This window comes from Oryza glaberrima, chromosome 2, assembly GCF_000147395.1.
Source record: "Oryza glaberrima chromosome 2, OglaRS2, whole genome shotgun sequence".
NCBI lineage: Eukaryota > Viridiplantae > Streptophyta > Magnoliopsida > Poales > Poaceae > Oryza > Oryza glaberrima.
In genome coordinates this window covers 7,942,000-7,968,525 of record NC_068327.1, presented here as the reverse complement: position 1 = coordinate 7,968,525, position 26,526 = coordinate 7,942,000, and the positions used below count along the sequence as shown (strand labels likewise).

The 26,526-nt window shown below is 40.9% G+C and overlaps 2 protein-coding genes across 2 annotated transcripts; both read right to left on the bottom strand.

Annotated features, from left to right (window-relative positions):
- Positions 1 to 4,275: 4,275 nt before the first annotated feature.
- LOC127764305 (peroxidase P7-like) lies at positions 4,276 to 5,678 on the bottom strand. Its single transcript, XM_052289163.1, has 3 exons — positions 5,349 to 5,678; positions 5,063 to 5,254; positions 4,276 to 4,994 (listed from the first exon to the last, which is right to left on the bottom strand). Exons 1-3 carry the CDS (start codon positions 5,598 to 5,600, stop codon positions 4,431 to 4,433), a joined length of 1,008 nt encoding a protein of 335 aa, XP_052145123.1. The 5' UTR covers positions 5,601 to 5,678; the 3' UTR covers positions 4,276 to 4,430.
- Positions 5,679 to 16,750: 11,072 nt separating this feature from the next.
- On the bottom strand, positions 16,751 to 18,209 carry LOC127764306 (peroxidase P7-like). The gene is made up of 3 exons (XM_052289165.1): positions 17,880 to 18,209; positions 17,567 to 17,764; positions 16,751 to 17,470 (listed from the first exon to the last, which is right to left on the bottom strand). Exons 1-3 carry the CDS (start codon positions 18,087 to 18,089, stop codon positions 16,913 to 16,915), a joined length of 966 nt encoding a protein of 321 aa, XP_052145125.1. The 5' UTR covers positions 18,090 to 18,209; the 3' UTR covers positions 16,751 to 16,912.
- Positions 18,210 to 26,526: the final 8,317 nt, after the last annotated feature.

Genomic DNA, 26,526 nt, shown 5'->3' with positions numbered 1-26,526 from the left:
TTTTTCTACTTGGAGACGTCGTCTAGGAGGTCCCCCTGCAAAAACCTTTCTCAGGCAGCTTGTGTGCTCTTTCTAAATGTTTGTCTTCTTACGGCGGCGCCCTACCTAATGCAAACTGGTGATGTTGGCGGGCCTTGTGGGGAGAGCGGTTCCATCTTCTCTCTCATCTAGAGTTGAGTGCGGTGCTTGCTGTCAGATTTTGGTTTTGGCCGGTTCGGTTGTGGCTTTTTTTTTTTGTTGGTCTAGTGGCAGCCAGTCACGTTTAGCGTTGGTCGGTCCGATGCTAGTATTTTTCTGGGTTTTGTGTATAGATGTTGTCGATGTGTGATTGTTGTTTTTCTTTGCATTGCTTTCATCCCTACATCTCTGCCACCGTTGTTTTTTTTTTCCCAGACTTGCTGCGGTATCTTGTACTCCGTACTATGGATTGGAGTAGAAATAACTTTCGTGATTCCGATGTTGATTGGATCAGCAAGACAAAACTTGCTCTCTTTTTTCCTCCAAAAAGAAAAGATCAAGACGAAGCTTGTCGTCGAAGTGATCATCTAATTTCTTCTTTTCTGGAAGATACACCGCATCAAGGTATGACAATACGACAGTGATATAATATGACAGCAGTAGCCAGTAGACCACAGAGTAAAAATCACACACGTCATGACATGATGGAAAGGAAAACTTAACTACAGCACATTATAATTAAATTACACCACTAGTGTACACCTGCAAACTTATACTCCCTCCGTTTTAAAATGTTGGACACCGTTAACTTTTTAGTACATGTTTGACCGTTCGTCTTATTTAAAAAAATTATGTAATATATAAAACTATATGTGTACATAAAAATATATTTAACAATGAATCAAATGATATGAAAAGAATAAATAATTACTTAAATTTTTTGAATAAGACGAATGGTCAAACATATACTAAAAGGTTAACGGTGTCAAATATTTTGAAACGGGGGAGTAATTAATTAGGTCTATTACTTTTCCTCGTTAGAAAAGTTCAGGAGGGCTTTGGTCTGTGAAAAGCTGTACGTGATTTAATAAATTAGCACATAGTTACTGATTCTGACGGTCAGGTCAATTTTTGTTATTAAACGATGCTACCGATTTGGCTGGAAATGACAGGCTAATTCCTAATTCCCAGTTGCACACCAGATTTTTTTTTAACGAAAGACACAACGTGTCCATTCATTGAGTATAGGAGTGTTATTTACAGGTAAAAAAAAACAAGGAAATATTTATGGATAAAGCAGCCTTCTACGACATCACCTCAGCTAGGCGTTTAGTTCCCGCCAGTGCCCAAGATATCTTGACTCCTTAATTTTCATAATAAGATCCACAGGGGATAACTTCTTGTTTCGAAAGATTATCTGGTTTCATACCTTTCATATTTCCCAAGAGATTAGGAGAACTAGGGTTGCACGCTAGGTCGAACTAGTTTTTATCATGGATGACGACGACTTACGCCCTGACGGCCACGTTCATTTTAACTTATTCATTAGATTATTAAAAAAATTATTTACTAATTCACACGTCAAAAAAATGTATTTTATTAAAAATGTTCTATTAAATTATTTTTAAGCTACTCACTGTACTTGTCTAAATTTACAAAAGAAAATATTTTTTTGGGTGGAGTAGTATTTGTTGAGTTGGTTTCTTTCAATATTTAATTTATCAATTTACTATTATTGAAAGAGTAGTTAATCCGTGATAATAATTTGCTCAATAATCTAAATCAAACTTAGCCATAATATTAGAGTTTGTATCAAATATTTGTACAAAGTTGGTAACAAATTAGTAGGATTTAGAGTTATACTAGGTAAGGTATTAGTGTATTAGTGTTAGGATAAAGTTGTTTACATCTCTCTCCTAGGTTTTCTCAGAACGACTTATTAGCGGCATTGTTGATCGAGGATTGTTGATATCTTGTAATTAAGTTGGATGAGGGAGGGACTATCCGTAATCGGTGTCTTAAAGATGTATACTACGGTTGAACTAAATTATCAAATATCCTGCTTCGAGGTCATCGCCACTTTTGAATCTTCTATGACCCTCCTTCGTGTATGGTTTACGATTTCAATTTTGGTGCATGTTTTATAATAAGCGGCATTAGAGTTTGTGGAAGATACATATATAGAGATGTGATGGTCTGATGGAGGTGTCCCACACGGTGAAACTTCTGTTTGTTTTACCCGGTCTAGCCATGAAGCTAGGGTACAGTTGTATTCTTGGACAGTCCTCGGCGATAGAAGGCCCATGCATGGCTCATGCTGGGACCAGGCCCATAACTACAAGCCCAATCGTTCAAAACCAAAGAATAAGTTCACTTGAGGTCCCTCATTGTCGCCTAGTCTGATTTTCGTCCTTCCACTAAAAAACCAGATACAATTAGTCTCCCATCTTACAAAACTAGTGCAAACGAGTTCTCTCGACGGTTTGGATAGCGGTCTTAGCTGACATGACGCCTCTGTGGCTAATTTGCCTTGGTCCTTGTTCTACGTGGCGGCGATGTGGCACTGGAAGTAAAATATAAAAATTAAAAATTAGAAAACATGTGAGGCCCACATATCAGTCAGATAAAAGATAAAAGAAATCGTGGGACCCACATCACCCTCCTCTCCTGTCAATGCCTCCTCCACGGACGACAGCGTCGACGCCTCCTTCTCCCCTCTCCCTCCCGGCCATCCTTCCTCCCTCCTCGAGCTCCCTTGTCTGCTGGCGAGCACATGTGGAGAGGGAGAAGGCCGGCGGGCGGCTTCAATGGCGCCGCTCGAAGGGAAACAAGGTCGCCGCTGGCTTGCTCCTCTTCTGCCGTAATGGAGACCACCACCTGCAGGAGAAGCGGGGGAAGTAGTTATGCAGAGGGAGGGAATGGTGATGTTGGCCTCTGAAAAGGGGAACTCAACGACGGCGGGAGGAGATCCGACGGCGACTGGAGGAGACGCCATGGGAGGGGATCCAACGGTGATTGGCTCTCAGATCCATCATAGCCAGGAGGGGACCCAAATGCGTGTGGTTGTCGTGAGTTCGGTGCTTAGCCTCCCCGTGGCGGTGAGGCAGGAGCGGAGGTCCCTAGAACTCCCCGTGGGGGTTGAGCTCGGTGACGTCACGACTGTCTCGCCTAGCTCCTTCCCGCCAGTCGTCGCCCTTCTCCCCGATGGCCGTTGCCCCTCTCTCCGTCAACCGTCATGCCTCCAAGGCGGCCACACTCCTGGTGAATGGTGATCGGGCGGATCTAATGGGTGCAAGAGGAGAGCGGGGTGAGAGGGGAGGCAGTCGAGTCGTCGTTGTCAGCAGCCTCCGTGACGGGGGCATGTGCTCGTGGCTTGGCGGAAGCTGAGGCGTAGTTCACGCAGCTGGCCTAGGAGCTGCACGAGGAGTTGGCAGGGGCCCGTCGCGCGCGACGTTGTCATCAAACCGGGTGACCTCTTCCGCATTTCCTCCGCACGGCGAGGATGGATGCGCTGGGAGAAGGGGCGGGGGCGGTCGGTCCTCCTCCGCGCAGAAGCGTTGATGGGGCGGCGGGTCCTGTCGCCGGCGGCGGTGGAGTCAGAGCCAAGGGGACGGAGATCTGGAGGGAAGGGAGAGTGGCCGCTCCACTCCTGCCGCCCACCGCATGCCCCTCGTCTCCCTCCGCACGCTGCGCGCCGCTCCTCTCCCTCCGTCCTCGTTGCAGTCCTATCTCTCTTCCTCGTGCTGCCGCTGGCGTTCTTGGAGCCCGCAAGCCACAAGTGCCCAGCGGTCACCCGCTTTGACGCTGCCCTCGTGGGATGCCGCCGCCGCGGGAGCACTGGAGGATGAAAGCGGGGATGGAGGATGGAGGCCTAGAAGAGAAAGAGAGGAGAAGAGGCTGAGGTGAGGAAGTGGGACCCACTATTTTTTTTGTTTGGTTGAGCGTATGGGTCCCGCATATTTTGTTTGTTTTCTAGTTTTTAATTTTGTTCCATTTATTTTTTTCAACTCAATCTGCCACGGAAGCGCCACGTCAATGTGATGCTAGAAGTCCATATACAAAGTTACAAACATGCAAAGTTAATTAAGTAAATTTGATTACACTTGGACATATCTTCAAGTGATATTTTGTCAATTTGTTTCACATTTTTATTTAACTATTTAAATCACATCACCTAGGTGATAAAAATACCTCCTGCTTTCTTTCCTTTTCTTGAAATGTAAAATGGTTCCGATTTTGCTTGATAATTAATATCACAACAAGCTCAGAGTTACAAACGAACAAATTAATCGACAAATACTGCAACAAGCTCAGAGGTACAAATAAACAAATTAAATTACAAATACCGTGACAAGAAGATCAGACATTAAAAAACGAACTTATTACAGAAATGAATTAAGTTGAAATAATCGTACGCCGTAAAAACTGTGAAAAGTAATCAAGAAATAGTAGGTGATCATCATCTTGCTAGCTCAGCTGCTGCTGACCACCCTGCAGTTCTTCCTGATCTGGCCGGCTGCTCCGGTGAGCGGGCATATCTTCCCCATCTTTATCATCGCCGCCACGAAGTCGCCAGCGAAGAGGTCCGGGTCGGTGCTGTACTTCTTCACCCGCTCGTCCTGCGAGCCGCCGTTGAAGAGCTCCTGGTCGGAGTGGAGCAGGCCGCGGCGGCCGACCAGGTCGCGGTAGTAGGCGTTGTCGAAGGCGAGCGCCGTCATGTCGTCGAGCGGCGCCAGGTTGGAGTCGCCGGAGCCCGACGCGGCGGGGCAGCGGCGGCGGCGCTCGGCAGCGAACAGCGGGTCGACGTTGGTGTCGTTGTAGATGTGGCCGCGGAAGAACTGGCACTGCGCGTAGCCGATGGTGTGCGCGCCGGAGAGCGCCGTCATGTCGCGCGGCGCCAGGCCCTTCTTGCCGAACGCCGCGATGAGGTCGGCGAGGCTGGACGACGGCCCCGGCAGGTCGCTGTCCGCCTCGCTCTTGCTTGCCGTCGTCGAGTCGCGCCGCCCCAGCGGCACCTCCCAGCTCGGCCCGCCGAGCTGCGTGTGTGCAGAAATGCTGTTACGAAAACCGGCCCCGAAATCACCATTGGTAACCAAACACGTACCAGGTTGACGCCCTCGCGGGCGGCGAGGGCGAGGATGTCGGCGCAGGAGACGACGCCGGGGCAGGCGGCCTCGACGTTGGCCTTGATCTTGTCGATGACCTCGTAGCCGCGGATGGAGTTGGCGTTGGGGCCGGCGGTCTTCTCTCCGACGAAGCCCTGCACGTCGTCAAGAAGAATCGATGCATCGCAGCCCTGATCAATCACAGAACAGTAACGTCAGCTTTGCATTGCTATGCAAGATCGAAGAGAGCAGAGCTAGCTAGGATCGTCATGTCGATGGATCAACCTGGACGAAGCAGTCGTGGAAGAAGAGGCGGAGGATGGAGGCGCCCATCCGGCGCTCGGCTTTGATGGCACTGACCATGGTGCCGCGCACGATGGCCTCGAGCGTAGGGCACGACTTGCTGTAGTAAGACGGTGTCATGGGCAGCGGCGGCGCGTCGTCGCCGGCGGCGAAGGAGGAGATCATCGGCAGGACGAGCGCAAGGAGAAGGCAACAACGCCAGGCAGTAGTCGTAGTAGACGATGCTGCAGCCATGGCGATCACAAATTCACAATCAAGCAGATCACTGTATACCTCTCCGATCACAGCTATCTATAGCTTAGCTTCTTCTTGCTTAGGACGACTACTGGTACGAGCTGAGGGGTTTGAGGTGCTGCACTATTTATAGAGTGGATTTAGTGGAGTACGTGCCTTGCGATATCTCTATGCATGCATCGATGATCATGCGAGATGATATGCTAGGATTAATTAGTGCTTTCTGCAGATTAATTACCTGGCTGGCTGCACGGCTCCCATGTGGAGATATCTGTAATTTTATACACGATAGCTTTCTCTATCTATGTTTGTTATTATACCGCCAGCTTAGCTCAAATATACCTGGACCCAGTATAGACGTTGGTGCAACTGCTAGCTAGTAGGAGCAGTCGCTGACCGGCATAGGCACGGTTAATTAACGCCCCAACTTTGTTTGTAGTTTGTACAATGGAAGGGAGAAAAACGCCAACATAACCTCCCCTATGAAAATGTTTCTTCACTTTTGATTTGTAGAAAAAACATAGCGATTTCAAAGGATTTCAATTATAGGAAAATTTCCTATGAAGGCTTTCGAAACAAATGATTAAATCCTTTCATATGTTTTACAATACCTATAGCATAGGCAATCCTATAGAGATTTTAGAGAAAACTTAGCAAGAGCTTCAATCTCTTGGAAAATCTCTTGAGTTTATCTCTCTCATCCGATTCATGTATTTTTTCTGGGGTCCAATTAAACAGTTATTCTTGTGTTTTTCCTACGTTTTGCAATCATCTGTTTTACTCCTACATTCCTATCAGAATGCTGTATTTTTCTGTTTTTCTATTCATGCGATTCAAAGGGCAACTTGATATAGGCACAAAAAAACAGTATTTTGAAGTGTGGTCAGGCTTTTGACAGGTTGATCCAAGCACATTGGCACAAAATAAGTGAGGTACAGGGATGATGTAGGTCGGTGGACCCATCTATCGTAAACCCATACTAGTTCCTTTGTTTCTCACATATCATTCAAATAGTTAAATTCTAAAAAAAAATAGATAGTATGTGATATATACTTCATACACATGTAAGTTCAACTTGTATATATCAATTTTGATTATGTATATTTGTGAAATGATATATCACATATTGATCTGTGTTATCAAATTATTTCATAATTATTTGAATGCATTCGAGAATTTGGGGATATCCCCTCGCAAGGGAAAAAAGAGGGTACTTCTTAATTAGCCCTCTTGTATCTTCAGAATTTTGATTTTTTTTTCTTTAATGGATCAAAGAGAGGCAAACGTAGGGCTTAAGTTCGAATTGTCCTATGTTTGTAGGAACATATTCTAATCTCTCGAGAGAATATCCGTTCTCTTTTTTCTCTCAAGTTTAATAGAAACTAGGAAGGTAGCCCGCGCATTCGCGCGGACATGTATCGTAGGCTGCATTTGAGATACTCGTAAGTAATAGACCAATTGTGTTAAAATGTCGTATTTTTTATATAGTAAACTATAGGCATATGGATCTTATATCGTTGGTTTGATTATAAACAGAGCAATAGTTAGATTAGAAATCAGACGTGAAACTTATAATTATAGATTATTTATATTTTAGTTAAATAGGAATGTAAGAGGAATGAAAAGTGTAGAGCTTGAGCCAGAGAGGGGAAGGAGTGGGTGTGTAGTGATGGGCGCGTGTGGAGGGGATTTTTTTTTTTGTAATTTTTCTAAGTGATTAAGTGAAAGCCAATTATTAGATGTAATTTTCCTAAGATTTGCAAGATTTTTTTTTAAAGATGTGACATGTCACTTATTAAGATATATTTTTCTAAAAGTAGATTAGATATTTGAAAATAATGTTAATAGGTCATCGATCTAGGTGAAAACCGTTAGCTAGATGTTTTATTTTTTTCCTTTTAATATATAAGATTTTACTAATTTTTAAAATGTGACACTTGGTAATTTAACATGTCTCTAAAAGGTCATACATGGTTACTTTGTATTTTTCTAATTTTTATTATGTAGAATGATTAAGATGACATAATACATGTTGTCAATTTTTTAAGTTTCAGTGTTGTTTGCTTGTTGGTCTATGTTCAAATTACATTCAAATAAATTAAAAATAGGATGTTATTTGGGTTGTCATGTAAAGAATAGGTGGCAGTTCAAATAACATATTTTATTTTTATAGTGAAATATTGGTAATATTAATTTTAAATTATTTAGCTGTCTAATTATGAAACAACCGTTCAAACAAACTAAATAAAAACAGATATACTACCTCCGTTACCTCCGTTTCATATTATAAGTCATTTTGACTTTTTTAAAGTTAATTTTTAAGTTTGACCAAGTTTATAGAAAATATAGTAAAATTTTCAAAAAAAAACATATTATGGATATATATGGAACGTTATATCTAACAAAATTATGTGTGATAGATGTTGTTAAATTTTTTTATATATTTGGTCAAATCTAAAGAAATTTAATTAAGAAAAAAGTTAAAATGGCTTATAATATGAAATAAAGGGAGTAACTTTTTAAAATTATGATTATTTTGCTATGTAACTATTATCTTTTTTCTAAATTGTAAGTTAAAAATAGATTTGTTATTTATAAAAGCATGCATCAAATCATTAATCATTTATATATTTAGGCATGGGACATGCAATCAAGAGTCCACAGCCATTCTCGTGAGATAGAAGTGAAGAAATTAATTATTAAGTAATAAAACAAAAATCTTAACTACCATATAGAAAAAAGGAAAGAGATGAGGAGAAGGATTGAGGAGATGAGGAGAAGGATTGAGGGGAAGGAGATGAGAACGTACGGTAGTAGTTGAGGAAGGATTTTTTTTATGAGATAAATCCAATTAGCCCACCAGTTCAAGTTATATATTTTTTCTAATTTATTAGAGTGCCACGTGGTGGCTTAGGAGTGTTTATAGGAGTCTCACGTAGCAACTTAAGAGTGTTTGTAGGAAGTTTAATGGACTTTTAGTATATAATAAATGGCTATGAAAAATTATAATTGGCAATGCAGAGTATAGTGGTATATATTGCTTAAGAAAAACAAGTTCAAACTTGACAACACATTAAGAAATAAATACAAGTATTATTTATATGTTGTTTTTATCATTTTATTTTCTTAATCCGTGAGTTGAGTTTATGCCTATTTTATAGAATGGTACATTTTTGTTGTATAAATATTGTTAAAGTTTTAAAGATTTATTCATCATAACTATCAGTATGATTTTTCAACGAACAAGGAAATCATCTGTTCGAGGGATTAAAATAGTTCACCTAATGTTTGCATAGTCTCCTGCCCCGATCCTTGCACACGCTATAGTCAGATCATACGATCAGTAGTGGTGTGCATGCATATTGATGCATGCACGGCTGGCTAGTTAAGTAATTGAACTTGGCAAAAGAATTAGACCCATGGGAATGATGTGCTTAAGTTAATAATTAGTGTGTCTCTACTGTCTAGCTGGGATATATCACACCTCACTAGTCAACGACACGCACATGCTGTCTAGCCGCATGCAGAGCGAAGATTACGCAAGTACAATATGAACACCAACGAACTAGCCATATACATTCTCCAAAGTTCTAGGTGATCATTGGCTAATATATATGTAATACACACTTTAATATGTAAACGTGTGGTCCAATTCCTTGCTAACTGCAATATCAGAGAGATCGATGCAGTTGTGTTAATAACTCTGCGAATCCTATATTTATTATTCCAAGTGTCCAACTGTCAGATATTGTGGTACTCAAAGTTGAATTAAGAAGCTAGCGCGACTATATCTATATCTAAAACAACGTGTTTTCATGATAAAAAGATAAGTTTGTGTTATTCATAGGAATAAAGATGAACTTTCACTAGTTATTCATAGGAATTAAGTTTGTGTTCTTAATATATACTTACTCTCTCTGTCCTGAAATGTAAACATTTCTAAATTTCTGATGTTTATTCTAGGATTAAGGAGAGATGAGAAAATAAATGTGAAATGGTTGTAACTGGTTAATAATCAGGGGCGAATCTAGAATTTGGTTGTGTATTCAAAATGTAGAGGAGTAGAAAGAAAAGTTACAGCCAAAAACCTAATAGTTGGCATGTATATTATCATATAGTAGTAATGATATTTATATAGCATATATATATATATATATAATTATGTGTTGAATATGATGACTTCTTGGTTTGAATATGGCATCCATTTTACTTGTTTTTCATACACATACACATCACATACTATATATACCTATTTCTTTTATAAAAAATATTAGATATTCATCTTAAAACTCTTGAATTATGCTGGGCATGCCTTTGGTCAATATGAGTAACTGCTACTACAGATTTAGTTTTTTCATGCAGCCAAAATTGACTTTTGCATGTGGACGGGTGGCCCGCCTGTGCTCAAAGGTCTATGAAAATCGGATTTTTCCATCGGATTTTCCCATGTGGGCGCTTAAGCTGACCACATGAGAAAAGGAAAACTGGTTTTTGAAATTGTGCAAGGTGTTTTACCCGGTTTTATAATTGAGGGATGCGAAACGAAGGGTCAAGAGACGAGGGAGCAAAATAGACTTATTCCAATCAACTAACAAGCAATTTTGACGTCCTAACATCTGGACGAGCTAGGCCCGGTTTCGGACCTCAGATGGCCTCACAGGCCTTACAGACAAAGCCCACAAGATCACCTTGTAAGACAACCTGGTCTCTGGGCCACCGTGTAGTCATCTCTGGGTAAAAATGGACAATTGTGTTCTTATTTCTGTTCTTTAACTTCAGCTACGATTTTACCTTTTGTTTTAACTTTGTGAATTTGTAATACTTCAGTTAAGATTGTATGCCTATTTTTTGAAGTTTTTGATTTTGTCATTTTTAACTGAAGTTTGTATGTGCTCTTGTTAACATGATTTAACGGTGTTTGTCCCTACTTTTCCGAGGACTTTATGATTTTGCTCCTTTTTTTTACATTAAGCTTCATTTTATAAATGTTTCCCCTATTTTAATACGAACGTCCACTTGTTTAGTAAAAATAAAAGGGAAAGAGCAAACTCAAAATGAATTTTGACCCTACATAGCTAGTCATCTTAACGGAATGGGGTAACCACCAGCTTCAGCTCAAATATAAGGACATGATCATAAAGTTAAAATAAAGAATAAAATCATAATTGGAGCAGGGGAAGCCACGGATATTATGTATATGTAAGTGAGCTTTCAATAGAAAATTAATGGGATTCCTATATCTTTGAGCGTGTGTTAGGAACGTATTCATGGGTGTATGAATGTGGTGTTTGTGTGTAGTGGTGTGTGTGCAAACATGTTTGTATCTACCCTATAATTCACCAACTACCTCTTACATCCTTTCTCCTTCATTCATCAAATCCAACGGACTAAAAGCAACTCGCTCAAATCCAGCGGCTCCCATTTCTCCCACCTTCTTCTCGGAAATATCGCGCATCAATACGCGTCGTCCCCTCATTGCGCTCACCAGCCATGCCGCCGCCCTCACCCTCGTCTCCTTCGTCCCCGACTCCCCGTTGCCGTCACAGCCGCGCCCTTCACGCTGCGCGTTCAACCTGCCACGAAGACCGCCCCTCCTTTCCAGCGAATCTTCATGTTGCGCGTTGCCATGGATCGTCCCCGCCACGAAGACCGACTCCTCTTCGTCGGCATCGTTGGCGCGAAGATCTCCGCCTCGGGCAACCCACCGGCATCGTCGTCCGGCCAACGGTACCTCCGCGGCACCAAAGTCCATTCCTCTTGGATACATCGAGGACGGACATGACTGACGACACAACAGTCGCAACCGTTGCTCAAGGTTGCTACTGTTCTCCTCTTGCTTCCCCTCCGCACCCATCTTCATTGTTGACTGAACCTGAATGGACGGTAACCTTCTTCTCGCCCTCTGCATTGCAGGTCTGATTAAGCTCTAGGCTCCTTCACTTTTACCTTCCCACTTGTTTCTGCCTTCTGGTATTCTTTGTTTCCACTAGCGTGTGATACATGCGTGCAAGGTGCTCGATGAAAGGTCGGCAAGGAGTCCACTGCTAGGAGATCAATGCTTGTGGGGGGGCAATGCGGTTGGATCTGTTGGCACAAAGTGGCACGGGTTAGTGCCTGCTCCCACATGGCTTGCAATTGGCATTGATATCTAGATTTTTCAGCTCTTTAGAAACACCATCCGACTCGCTGGAGATGTGCTGATAGGCGAGCTTTCTGGGAGAAACAATGTGTGCATTAGACTGAACTTCATTCACCAGATCAACATATAGTGGTATAAATTTAGTCCTTTTTTATGTGTTTATACCTTAGTTCATCTTCATGTCTGTCAGCAATGTTGGCAATTCAGCATTTTTTGAGAGAAATGATATCATATTGAAAGGTCCACGAGTTCAGCTTTTTCTGTAAGTGTCTGTTTAACTCATATGCATGTTGCAGGGGTTCTACGAGGACGTTAACGACCGTGTGATTTATTAGTGGAAAAAATGGTTCAGTCCAAATTGGTCTACTGTTTTCAGTCAATGTGAAAGGAAGGAATTTAATTTAAAAGTATACTATTCATTCAATTTTTTCTTAGAAATATTCGGGATGCAAAACTTTTTACGGAAATATACCGTCGATCTCGCACATCTGTTGCGCGAAAATGACGTGGGCATGACGTCGCGGACGGTATCGCGCGAGACCGTGCGGTCTCGCGGAATCAAATAGGGACACTGTCCAATGGCTCAATTTGATTAGTAATTAAATACTTAATCAACAATTAACTAATAATAATTTAGTGATTAATTATCCTAATTAGTGATTAATTAATTAATCACTAATCAGGATAATTAACCGCTAATTAAATTGACATTGAACGATATCGCTCATGCAGCTCGGTCTCGCTTTTTCAATCCATGAGACCGCGCGGTCTCGCGCCGCTGCCACGCGAGACCGCCCGTGACGTCATTGCCATGTCACTTTCACGCAATATTTGTGCGAGACCGATGGTATATTTCTGTAAAAAAATTTGCATCCCGAATATTTCTGAGAAAAAATTGAATGAATAGTATATTTTCAAATTTAATTCTGAAAGGAAGCTTAATGATATCAATGTATATATGGGAGTTTAGAAGAGTTTTGGGTTTGAGGAGCACTCTGTTTCTTCACTTTTGTCTATCTCTCTTCCAGCCTATTTATGATTGGAGAACTCTTATTGCAGGAATTGTCATTTGAAAAGAGAAGGGTTTGTCAAACTAATTCCTTTTTGCTACAGCTTTCAGTACTGTCTATTAAATCTGATGTGCTTCTAATTAATCTTATACACAATATGCCAAATTTTCAGTATTTTAAGCACTGTGTTATCTGCTTTCATTTGCAGAACAATAATTGGTTAATAAAACTAACACTATATTTCCATTACCAGCTGGTCTGATGAGTGGTAATTAATTAGTTGGGTGTTGCAAATATACAGGTAGAGAGATAGCAGAAAGGTATGCCAATCAGAGATCTTGTGGGAATTCTCATCTGTACTCTCTCTACCTGCGTAGATTATATTGGAGTATTGCATAATCTCACAAAAATGATGGGTCTTCAGAAGGAATTCTAGAGATATTTTTGAAGGAATTCTAGAGATAAGTCGACGTGCGTTGAAAATTGAGGAGTTTGGCACAAGGATGGAAGAAGATGGGAACATCTGTACTTTGGTAGTATGGTCTATGTGAGATTATGCAATACTCCAATATAAGAATGGGAGAAGATGTGGAACTCTGGTTCTCTGAATTATTTAAGTCACCAGCAACAATATTACGACGAAGTAGTACAGCAAGATTTTAGGCATTGGCTAACCTTTTCTGCTCCATGCAATGGTGATGGAAAAATCATAGTTGCAAGCCAAGAATTAACTGGACAATATGAAGATACATATATGAAATTTGTGATTTTTCTTTGTATAGAGAGTCTTTTTAATGGATAACCTTGCTCTGCATCTTACTCTGCCACTGAGGCCACTACCCATCTTAAGAGGATATGATTTTAATCTGCGTTGTGCAGGTATAGATGCATGTACATTTCTCAAAAAAAAAACATATTTTAGTTAAAATACTTGGCATGGATAGTTAAAAACAACCCGTTGGCCATGTTTTTGTTAAAACTCTTCATATATATTTTTAATTCGTTTTTGATTGGTTATCTCCTCTTTTCATCAAACGTGAGCATTTCAAGAGATTAATAAGACTATCTATCTATTATATACTAAAAGTCCATTAAACTTTCTACAAACACTCTCATACCGCCACATGGCATCCTACAAACACTCCTATACCGCCACGTGGCGCTCTAATAATTATAGAGAAATTAAAACAAATCTATCCGTCAATTTTCATTTAATCTGGTGGACCCATTATTCTTAGCTATTGGATCTATAATAATAATAACCAAATAGATTTATCCTTAATTAAAAGCCCGCATACATGCCCCACATACGTGTGTTCATGCACGTACTTCATGTACCAGGCCCCACGTTCATTTTTCTTTTTTTTCTTTTTCACGCATATGAGATAAAAAACGAATTAATTATTCTATAATGCACTATGTGTTTTATTTATTTATATATTATTAGAGATTAAATATCAAATATATTATTTTGATACCCTATCGTTGTCCTTTATCTCCTACTTTAGACTTCATTCGATTAAGCTCATTGTGTGAGCTTATCCAGCGCGCACAGAATGGTGCAAGTCATTAGCACATGATTAATTGAGTATTAAATATAAAAAATAAAAGTAAATTTATTTTATTTTTTAAACAAAATATATATATAAAGTATTTGCAATACACGCACCGTGTAATATATCATTTAAATATACCATTTAGTAGTTCGGGAAACATGCTCGATATAAATAAGGGAGTAGCCAATCCGATAAGCACTTTGCAACATAGCCTTAAATGTATTACTTAGGTACTAAAACATTAATATATAATATAAATATATTTGTATACTTTGTCAATCATAGACTAAAATATCAAACGTATGCCCTCACTGATCCCCATGTATGTAAGTTATGTATATAAGCCACTATCCACTGATCACTAAATAATATTATTTATGTGGTATTCATGCACAATGCACCTAAAAATTAGTTAATATCTAATAAGCACGTGTGTCATCAAGCACCAAAGATATATAAAGGGTGATACTAAGTGCGTAACCATCAAAAACTATAGAGCAAGTAGACAATGCAAACAGTAGTTGACTATAAGTAGATAACAACTAGCTCCTAAGATATCGCATGATAATGTAAAAAATTAGAGAGAATCTATGAAAAGTTATAAAAAAAGTAAATATCTATCCATCAATTTACACTTAAATCGATGATCCATTATTTTCAACCACTAAATTAAATTAGATATATTAAAGTAATCCCTCTGTCCTAAAAACTATATAATCAGTCGTACACAACTCCTATATAATTATGCACACACGAGATATAAAAAGAAAAAAAAAAGGAAGAGTGTGTATGTGATTCGTCCCATCTGGTAGTTCTCTTTCTTTCCAGCTCTAAGATTTTCCCAAATTGAGAATGTATAAACATAGCAACCACTCCTAGCGAGGTGGTAAAACAAGTCATGCCGCAGCACTGCCTCATGGCTCACGCCACCCATTGCTTCACTCTCATCCCGTCAATTTCTCTCATCCCGTCAATTTTCTTGAAAGTATTGCTTTCACTGACAATATAAAAGTCAATCATATGAGCTCATATAAATATGTGCAGATGCACACTATGAATACATATACGTGCACCATATCCCTATGTTAGAAAAATATTCGTTCAGAAAAAGGAAAAAACAAACGTATGTACGAGAGACTACTATTCGCTAGAAAAAAATGCATATAACTACATTATATCTATTTTTATGTCATCCTGATCCAAATAGTTTTAACAAATTAGCTCAAATTCCAACGCATATTAACCTCCGCGTAGATGTATAGGTGAATTAGATGTACAATACAAGAAAAAAAATCAAAATTTATATTAACTTGTAAGTTAGCAAAGGATCACTGCGTGAGCAAATATTTTTTAGTGGTCCTCATCACTGAAGCTATTAGATAGTCGAATGATCAACCCTGCTATTTTTTTTTAAAAAAAAATATATCTGTACTACTAAAATTTAGTGCTATTGATTAACACCTTGAACAAATTAGGTCTACAGTATACACTAAATCAACTCAAGACATAAAAAAACTATTTTTATCACCTCCATCTTCTTTTACTCATTTCATAAAGGATGCCAAGTATGGATCTCAACTGGCTACATTGTAGTAATTTTATAGGAGTATGCATTATTCAGTTAAGGTGGTCCGAGTAAGATGTTACCGCTGACAATAATGTTAACTGGCCTGCTACTTACCGATAAAATTATGTTACCTTTGAGGAGCACGACTATATCAATGCAGGACCCATGGATCAAGGCATTAGAGAAAAATCCTTAGCGGCTATAGTCGGCTTCACCCGATCATCAGAGGAGTATTCATATATAAGTTTAATTGTTTTATCCTATTAATTGGTAGAAGCGGTATTTTAAAATATTTATATATAGATTTGGACATGTGAGACATGGGCACTTGGGTATGATGTGGAGATTAACTTTTTATGGTATTAATGATGTATTGGGTTTTTTTTGATACAGCTGCAATTCCATCTATTAAAAAGGCACTCATACTTTAAAACAATGATAATAAGTTGTGGTGAATGGTGAATTTATATATAATTGGGATAAAGTGATTTTTGGTTGGATATAATAGCCATTCTGATCATTTACTACATATCAAAATCTATGGTCTATTCTTATATGGCGAGATATGGTTTCTTTTATTATTCTTTTTTATAGGCAATAAATAAATTGCCCGTGCATCAGCGCGGGCTTCCTTCCTAGTTAAGTAGAAAAAGTCCTGATTGAAAGGAAAATTGCTGTCATTATATCTTTTTATATGCACATTTAATACTATTTTTATCATTTATGGACGTCTAATAAAATAGCTTCAGATGTTGGCGAACCTTCCATGCCAATTTATTTATTGCGAGTTGTTTTATCCCTAGCTAGAAGTACTTAAGCACGATTTATGTATTATGCATTTATATAACATATTTAAATAAGACGAATGATTAAACACATACATAAAAAGTTAACGACATTATTTATTAAGTAAAACCACAAAGAGCATTGAGAGAAAATAGCAACGATGTTACCACGCTGCTTTATTGCATCACAGTATTTACAACAAAGATACGTCACCACAAATCCACATGAAAATATATGAAAGTACAGCCCATGGATCAGCTGTCGTTGATGAACCTGCAGTCGCACCTGACCTCGCCGTCGCTGGGCTGCCCGATGTTCCCCATCTTCACCATCGCCTTGGCGAAGTCGGCGGCGAACAGCGCCGGGTTGGCGGCGTACTGCCTCACCAGCGCGTCCTGCGACCCGCCGTTGAACAGCACCTGGTCGGAGTGGAGGAGGCCTCGCCGGACGAGCAGGTTGCCGTAGTAGGCGTTGTCGAACAAGTTCTGCGTCTGCACGTCGAGCGGCGCCAGGTTGGTGTCGCCGTTCGGGGCCGCGGCGGGGCACGCGCGGCGGCGCAGCGCGGCGAACGACGGGTCGATGTTGGCGTCGTTGTAGATGTGGGCGCGGAAGTTGGTGCACTGCGAGAAGCCGACGGTGTGCGAGCCGGAGAGCGCCGTCATGTCGCGCGGGCTCAGTCCCTTGCTGCGGAACCGCGCGATGAGCGTGGTGAGGTCGCTCCCCGGCCCCGGCAGGTCGCTGTTCGCCTCGCTGCGGCTCGCCGTCCTCGAGTCGCACCGGCCGAGCGGCACCGCCCAGCTCGGCCCGCCGAGCTGCATGGAGACAACCATCGTTGAGCACTCATATGTCGTTCACACCAGCTCGCTATGCGTGTGATGAGCACGCGTCGAACGCAAGAGCGAACGTACCAGGGCGGTGCTGTCGCGCGCGGCGAGGGCGACGATGTCGGCGCAGGAGACGACGCCGGGGCAGACGTCCTCGACGTTGGCCTTGATCTGGTCGATGACCTCGTAGCCGCGCACGGAGTTGTTGTTCGGGGCGGCGGTCTTCTCGCCGATGAACCCGGTCGCCGGCACGTCGTCCAGAAGGATGGACGCGTCGCAGCCCTGCAGTGCCACCACCATATATACTAGCTTAGAATAATCACTCACCCTTGCAAACATTTGATCGTTAACATGGTGATTGACAAATTAATCCAGCTTAATTATCATATGATTAAACCTGGACGAAGCAGTCGTGGAAGAAGAGGCGGATGAGGGAGGCGCCCATCCGCCTCTCGGCCTGGATGGCGCTCGCCACGGTGGCGTGCACGACCTTCTCCACCGACGGGCAGCTATCGGCGTAGTACGACGTCGACAGTTGCCCGGAGGCATCGTCGGAGAGGAGGAAGAAGACGAGCAACAACAAGCAATGCCAAGTCCTAGAAGCCATGGCAACGTACACTGCTAGCTAGTGATCTCGATCGCAATTAATCTTAATTAACCAATGCGCTTAATGATCACTGGAACTTTAGCTCAGCTAAAATCATTAGCTTCTTGCTCTTGTGACTGGCACGAGCTAAGAAGTTACACTTGTGTTGCTATTTATAGTGTGGCTGAGATCAGATCGCATGCACGCAAAGAAAAAGGGTAGCTTTCCATGACGGCGATTGGGGGGGGGGGGGGGGGGGTCACAAACTTGTGGAAAAAAATGGGCAAGTTCTACGACCTTTCTTCCTCCAATTGACGACAGCGATATAGGTGTATCTGCCAAATAAACTTATCGGCTATGTATCGCTCACAACTTCACAAAAATCGAATGAAAGTTTACAGCACATACATATTATCTGGAGGAAATTTCGTTCCTTGTATATCACCTTGTTTTTGCTCAATATATCATTCCATCCATATCGTCTTAATTAAGCTTTGTTTCATCCTGGCATATATATTCATTAGGGTTTACTTGTGATATCCCTAACATATATACCCATTCAGTGAGTTGGCAGTTATTATTTTTTCTTGATCAAAATGTTAAATTTGACAGTTTTTGAATCACAAAAATCTATGTTATTCTTATCTTGATTTTTTTTTCAAAACAAATTAAATTTGAATTTGTCACAATTAAATCATATCGGAATTGAAGCAATTTCAAATTGGAGAAAAGCACTGAGATCGATCACTTACAATATCGGTAATTTCACCTTGTTTTTGAACATTGACATTTAAATATTTGAGTGAACCCTTATGAGGATTCGATGAGAGGGGGGGACTTATGGCCTACTATCAAACCTAACTAATAATTGGCACGAAACCGGTGTAATTTACCAGCCCCAAATTTTATTACCAACTACACAAAAAAGTTATTTGGGGCTTTGACCCAGTAAATTTACAGCTATTCTCTGCCTATTCGAACAGAAAACAAATTGTGAACTTCTCATATATTTGTCAAGATAAAAGTCGGGCTTGGGCCATTAGGAGCTCGGTCTCAACCTCAAGCCTCAAGCATGGAAAGGATTTTTGGCGCAGCTTCGCCACTAGTGCACGCTTTAGAACCATAGAAGGCCCATGCTGCAAACGGAAGCACTCCTTTTCTCATTCATGTCCCCACTAAAATCCTAGAAATTGTGCCCAAATCCACCACCCCCGTCTCCGACCCGCCTGTGCTAGACGCTATAGTACCTTCCCTCCTCCCCCACTCACCACGCTCCACCATCGGGCCACTGGTGGAGAAGCCATCTTTCGTCGGTCGGCCGAATTCCACAATAGTCCCGGTTGCAATAAAAACCGGGACTAAAGATGATCTTTAGTTCCGGTTAAAAAGGGTAACGGGCATATTTGATCTTTAGTCCTGGTTCAAATGCTGTCAGGGCTTGTCAGGCCCCCCCGGGATCTTTAGTCCCGGTTTGTAACACCAACCAGGACTAAAGATCGTAACTTTACCAACCGGGACTAAAGATCCTGGCGATCTTTAGCCCCGGTTTATAACACCAACCGGGACTAAAGTCCCACCCGTATATATATATGTCTTCTTCCTCCTCCAGCCCGAGCAAGCTTCAAAATTTCTTCAAAAAAGAGGGGAGGTCATGTTAAAATTTCTAGTGAATTTATTTTAGTGATTATATACAAATCGGAGGTGCCTAAAAGGTTAGCAACTTCATCCTCCAATGTTATTTTTGTCATAATACATTTGGAGCTATGTTTTGCACACTTTTTTGTCTTCAAAATTTTGTTGTAAGTTGATGAGAGAGAAAATTTGTGTGGGGAAGAAAGAATATATAGAAATTTAGTTTATTTGCTAAAGAAGGTTTTATAAAATAGTTGAGAAGGAAAATATAGTGAAAGTTAATCTTAAATAATAGAAAACAAACTAAAATGAAAATTAAAAGAAGTACAACACATTAATATTAGTTTAAAACTTTAGAAATAGTAAATAAGAATTATTTGGTGTAATATTTTATAATTTTTGTATGAATAATGATATGTCATTATTGTATGACTGTTGAAAGAGTTTGTAATTATTTTATCATTATTGTATGACTGTCATTATTGTACGAATAATTATTTGTGTACGATTTTTTTTATTTCATGTAGATGGATCGGCAATGGATGTACGCTGATCGGCGGTCCAAAGAGTTTATTAACGGTGTGCATTATTTTTTGAGAGTGGCCGAAGCTAACAGGCATAAGGGTTTTATTTGTTGTCCATGCAATAAGTGTAAGAATCAGAAGGAGTATTTTGCATTTAGGACTATTCATTTCTACTTGTTTGAGTCGGGGTTCATGCCAAGCTATAACTGTTGGACATCCCATGGAGAGCAAGGGGTTAAAATGGAAGAAGATGAAGTGGAAGACGACAATATTCCGGACTTTGCTCAGTACGCTGGATTTGAAGGAAATAAAACGGGCGAGGAGGAAAGGGATGCTGATGGTAACGACGTTGCGGATGATCTTGGTCAGATGTTGCAAGACGCCAAGGAGGACTGCGAAAGTGAAAAGGGGGCCCATAAATTGGACAAGATGTTAGAGGACCACAAAACGTCGTTGTACCCAGGTTGAGAGCAGGGGCACAAAAAGTTGGATACCACTCTGGAGTTCTTGCAATGAAAGGCAAAAAATGGTGTTAGTGACAAGACATTTGGCGATTTATTGAAACTCGTCAAGAACATTCTTCCGGAGGAAAACAAATTGCCCGAGACAACGTACGAGGCTAAGAAGATAGTCTGCCCTCTAGGACTGGAAGTTCAGAAGATTCACGCATGTCCGAATGATTGTATCCTATATCGCGGTGAGGAGTATGAGAACCTAGAAGCATGCCCTGTTTGTAAAGCACTACGATACAAGATTAGACGAGATGATCCAGGAGAAGTTGACGGGCAGCTAATGAAGAAGAGAATTCCTGCTAAGGTGATGTGGTATTTCCCTATAATACCACGGCTAAGGAGTTTGTTTAGGAACAAGGGGAATGCTAGAATGATGCGTTGGCATGCTGAAGAGCGTCAACAGGACGGGATGCTGAAACACCCTGCCGATGGTTCGCAGTGGCGAAACATTGACAGAAAATTTAAAGACTTTAGAAAGGACGCACGAAACATACGGTTTGGTTTAAGTACGGATGATATGAATCCTTTTGGAGAGACGAGCAGCGGCCATAGCACTTGGCCCGTTACGATGTGTATCTACAACCTCCCCCCTGGCTATGCATTAAGAGGAAGTACATAATGATGCCGATTATTATTCAAGGCCCCAAGCAACCTGGTAACGACATCGATGTGTACCTAAGACCACTGGTCGAAGATCTTAAACTGTTGTGGAAGAAGGAAGGTGTCCCCGTGTGGGACAAGGACAAATAGGAGGAGTTTAACGTACGAGCGCTGCTGTTCGTAACCATCAACGATTGGCCTACACTTAGCAACCTTTCCGGTCAGTCCAACAAGGGGTATAAGGCTTGCACTCACTGTATGGATGAAACAGAAAGTACGTATCTTAAGCACTATCGGAAGGTTGTGTACATGGGTCATCGTCGATTCCTTGCAGCAAACCACCCAGTATGGAAGAAAGGCAAGCACTTTGAACATACGGCAGACCACCATACGAAGCCAAAACATCGCAGCGGTAAAACAGTGTTTGCTATGGTGAAAGATCTTAAAGTAGTGTTTGGAAAGGGGCCTGGCAGCCAGCCTATAGAGAGCGAAGATGGTCACGCGGCGATGTGGAAAAAATACTCTATATTTTGGGAGTTACCCTATTGGGAATTCTTGGACGTCCGCCACACAATCGACGTGATGCACCTCACTAAGAACCTTTGCGTAAACCTTCTTGGCTTCCTAGGTGTATATGGAAAGTCGAAAGATACACTGGAAGCACATAATGATCTGAAGCATATGGAACAACGCGGCAACCTTCACCCGGAACCAAAGGAAAAAGGAAGTCATTACTTGAGTCCAGCCAGCTACACTCTTAGCAAGGCAGAGAAGGACAGTATGTTTGAATGCTTGGAGAGCATCAAGGTACCATCAGGATACTCCACGAATATAAAGCGAATAATAAGCACGAAGGAGAAGAAGTTCACAAACCTAAAGTCTCATGACTGTCACGTGTTGATGACACAGCTGCTACCAGTTGTAATAAGGGGTATCCTCCCAGACAATGTCCGGGCAACAATAACAAAGCTATGTGCTTTCATGAACACAATTTCGCAGAGGGTCATCGATCCGGATAGATTAGAAGCCATTCAGAATGATGTGGTGCAATGTCTTGTCAGCTTTGAGTTGATATTTCCACCTTCATTTTTCAATATAATGACGCATCTGCTTTGTCACCTTGTCAAAGAGATCGCTATTCTCGGGCCTGTGTACCTACACAACATGTTTCCTTTCGAGAGGTATATGGGCGTTCAGAAGAAATATGTTCGTAACCGTGCTCGTCTAGAGGCAAGCATCGCCAAGGGGTATGGAACAGAGGAGGTCATTGAATTTTGCGTAGAATTTATTGAAGACCTTCGCCCAATCGGGGTACCTAAATCACGCCATGAAGGGAGACTACGGGGAAAGGGGACTCTCGGAAGGAAAGCAATAATGACGGTAGACAACAATTTATTTCGTAAAGCCCATTTCACGGTTCTGCAACAATCTTCATTGGTGGCTCCTTACATCGAGGAGCACTTGGTTCTAGTTCGTGCCAGAAACATCGGTAAGTCCGATGCATGGATTACACGGCATCACATTGATACTTTCTCCGCGTGGCTGCGACAACATCTCATGGGTAACGAGACTATTAACCAACAACTGGCCTTCCTAGCGAGGGGACTATCTGGCTCGATTGCGTCATTCCAGGGATATGAAATCAATGGGTACACATTCTACACGAGAGCCCAAGACATGAAGAGCACGAACCAGAACAGTGATGTTCGTATCGATGCCATGGGACACGATGGTACAACTGGCACGTATTACGGTGCCATCGAGGACATATGGGAACTTGACTATGGACCTCTCAAGGTCCCTCTGTTCCGGTGCCAATGGGTTAGGTTGACTGGTGGAGGCGTAACGATTGATGACAGTGGGATGACAACAGTTGACCTTAACAAGGTTGGATACTCGGACGAACCTTTTGTCCTTGCCAATGATGTAACACAAGTTTTTTACGTCAAGGACATATGTAGCAAAGGAAAAAAGGGCAAAGGGCCTGACGAGCCGAAGCGCCACGTGGTTCTCCCAGGAAAAAGAAAAATCGTCGGAGTAGAGGACAAGACTGACGAGGATTACGATCAGTTTGATGGGGAACACCCTTTCACGGTGACGATTGACCCTAGCATCCTCCTATCAAATGAAGACACCCCTTACTCACGTAGCAATCACAAGGAAGGAACAATAGTGAGGAGAAAGTATGTGCGGTCAACCGTCACCGCCGATGTATTACCGTAAATGTTGTGTACACGATGTAAACTATTTTTGATGTATTGAATATCCATACAAATCAATTGTTGTATGGCATATGTTAATTATGTATGATTATTAGAATTTTTATCAAATTGAAATCATCCATATGCTAGTTATATATGATTATTATAATTTTTAAAAGTTTTAAATCATGCACGTGGTATTTACATATATGTTAATTAGAATTTTCAACAATTTATTATCATGATATGCTAATTATATATGATTATTAGAATTTTTATTAATTTTAAATCATGCATGTGGTATTTACATATGTTAATTAGAATTTTCAACAATTTAATATCATCATATGCTAATTATATATTATTGTTAGAATTTTTATTAATTTTAAATCATGCATGTGGTATTTACATATGTTAATTAGAATTTTTAACAATTTAATATCATGCATATGCTAATTATATATGATTATTAGAATTTTTAACAATTTTAAATCATTCATGTGCTAATTATATATTATCCACTTAGTTTACTACAGACAACAATAATTTTTCGAAGGTTTTGTCATTAATTTTTCGACTTTAAATAATTGTAACGCATTATTTACTATTTTAGAAACACAAATGTAATGAAATTCAAAATTCAGTGCTATTATCTTTAGTCCCGGTTCTTAACCCTAACCGGGTTTAAAAAGAATTTGGAAATAGCGGGAAAAGATCTTTAGTCCCGGTTGGTGAGAACATCCGGGAGTAAAGATATTTACTCCTGGTTCGTAACAACAACCGAGACTAAAGAAAAGTTCTTTAGAGATATCTTTACTCCCGGATGTTCTCACCAACCGGGACTAAAGATCTGGAGGTATATATATTCCCGGTGCGACCTCGTCTTCTCCACCAACACTTAGACGTTTTTCCATCGGCTTCTCCTTCGCCGCCACTGCCTAGGGCAACCCCGCGCCGACGCCGCCGTCGTCTCTCACCGTCACTTGGCGGTCCTCGCCGCCTCCGCCGCAGACGCCGCCGCCGCATCTCTTCGCTGAGAGCCGCCGCTGCCTCTCTCTCTCTCTCGATCTCAATCGATCTCTCTCTCTCTCTCCAAACCGCCGCGACGCCATGCCGCCACCGCCGACGACGGACTTCGACGCGGCCGCCCCCGCTGACGACGCCGATGCCACTGCCACGCCGCCGCCCCCGCCTCGAGCTCGCCACGCCGCAGCGCCACGCCGCTGGGCCGCTACGCCACGCCGCCGCCGCGCCACGCCGCCGCGACGCCACGCCGCCGCTGGACCCCCACGCCGCCGCGACGCCACGCCGCCGCCGCGCCCCCACGCCTCCAGGCCAGCCACGAAACGCGAACGAACGAACGCTTGTTAAACGTGAACGAATGCGAATGAACGTGAACGAACGCTTGTTAAACGTGAACGAATGCGAACGAACGTGAACGAAACGCGAACAAACGTGAATGAAATGTTAACGAACACGAACGACGTGAACGAACGTGATTGAAACGTGACCGAACGCTAACAAACGTGAACGAAACATTAACGAACACGAACGAACGTGAACGAAACGCGAACGAACGTGAACGAAACGATTATTAAAGTTAGCATACATATATGATTATATATATAGGTTAAAACGTGAAATACAATATATGTAACTTGGCCCGTTTAGACTAATACATTTTCCTGGTAATGTTGTAGAGAAGACGTTGTCGTCGTCCCTCAAGCCGAAGTGGTAGCTAGCCATCAAAGGAATTCGCGCAGGCAAGTGATGTAAAGAAGTGATTGTTAGAGATTTAATATAAGATTATTAGAGTTTTAATATAAGATTATTAGATTATTAGAGATTTAATATAAGATTATTATATTATTAGAGATTTAATATAAGATTGTTAGACTTAGCATATATGATTATTACAATTTTAATATAAGATTGTTAGACTTAGCATATATGATTATCACAATTTTAATATAAGATTAGTAGAGATTTAATATAAGATTGTTAGACTTAGCATATATATATATGATTATTACAATTTTAATATAAGATCAGTAGAGATTTAATATAAGATTAGTAGAGATTTAATATAAGATTGTTAGACTTAGCATATATATATATATGATTATTACAATTTTAATATAAGATTAGTAGAGATTTAATATAAGATTGTTAGACTTAGCATATATGATTATTACAATTTTAATATAAGATTATTAGAGTTTGAATATAAGATTGTTAGACTTAGCATATATGATTATTACAATTTTAATATAAGATTAGTAGAGATTTAATATAAGATTGTTAGACTTAGCATATATGATTATTACAGTTTTAATATAACATTAGTAGAGATTTAATATAAGATTGTTAGACTTAGCATATATGATTATTACAATTTTAATATAAGATTATTAGAGTTTGAATATAAGATTGTTAGACTTAGCATATATGATTATTACAATTTTAATATAAGATTAGTAGAGATTTAATATAAGATTAGTAGAGATTTAATATAAGATTGTTAGACTTAGCATATATGATTACTACAATTTTAATATAAGATTATTAAAGATTGAATATAAGATTAGTAGAGTTTTAATATTACGCTTAGCAAATATGACCTATAGACCTAACAAATATTTTTTGTATGCACAGATGGCTGATCGCGATGAGGAACAGATACTGTACGATTCAATCGTAGAGGGAAGCAGCCAGCACTGGAATGAAGAAGAGGGGAACGAGGATCCAAACCAGTACTTGAACGAGGAGGGGAACGTGGAGAAGGATGCGGAGGGGAACGAGGAGGGCAACGAGGAGGCTAGTGGAAGTCATCCCTCCGCTGGACAGAAGAGGGCATGTGGACAACGAGGTGCCGCGAAGAAGATAGAGGGTCAGCACATCATAACTGAGGTGGACGAAGACGGCCGACCTAGTGCCCCGGCAGAAGCATCCAAGAATTTTGTACGCCACAGCGGTTGGGTTGTGAGGG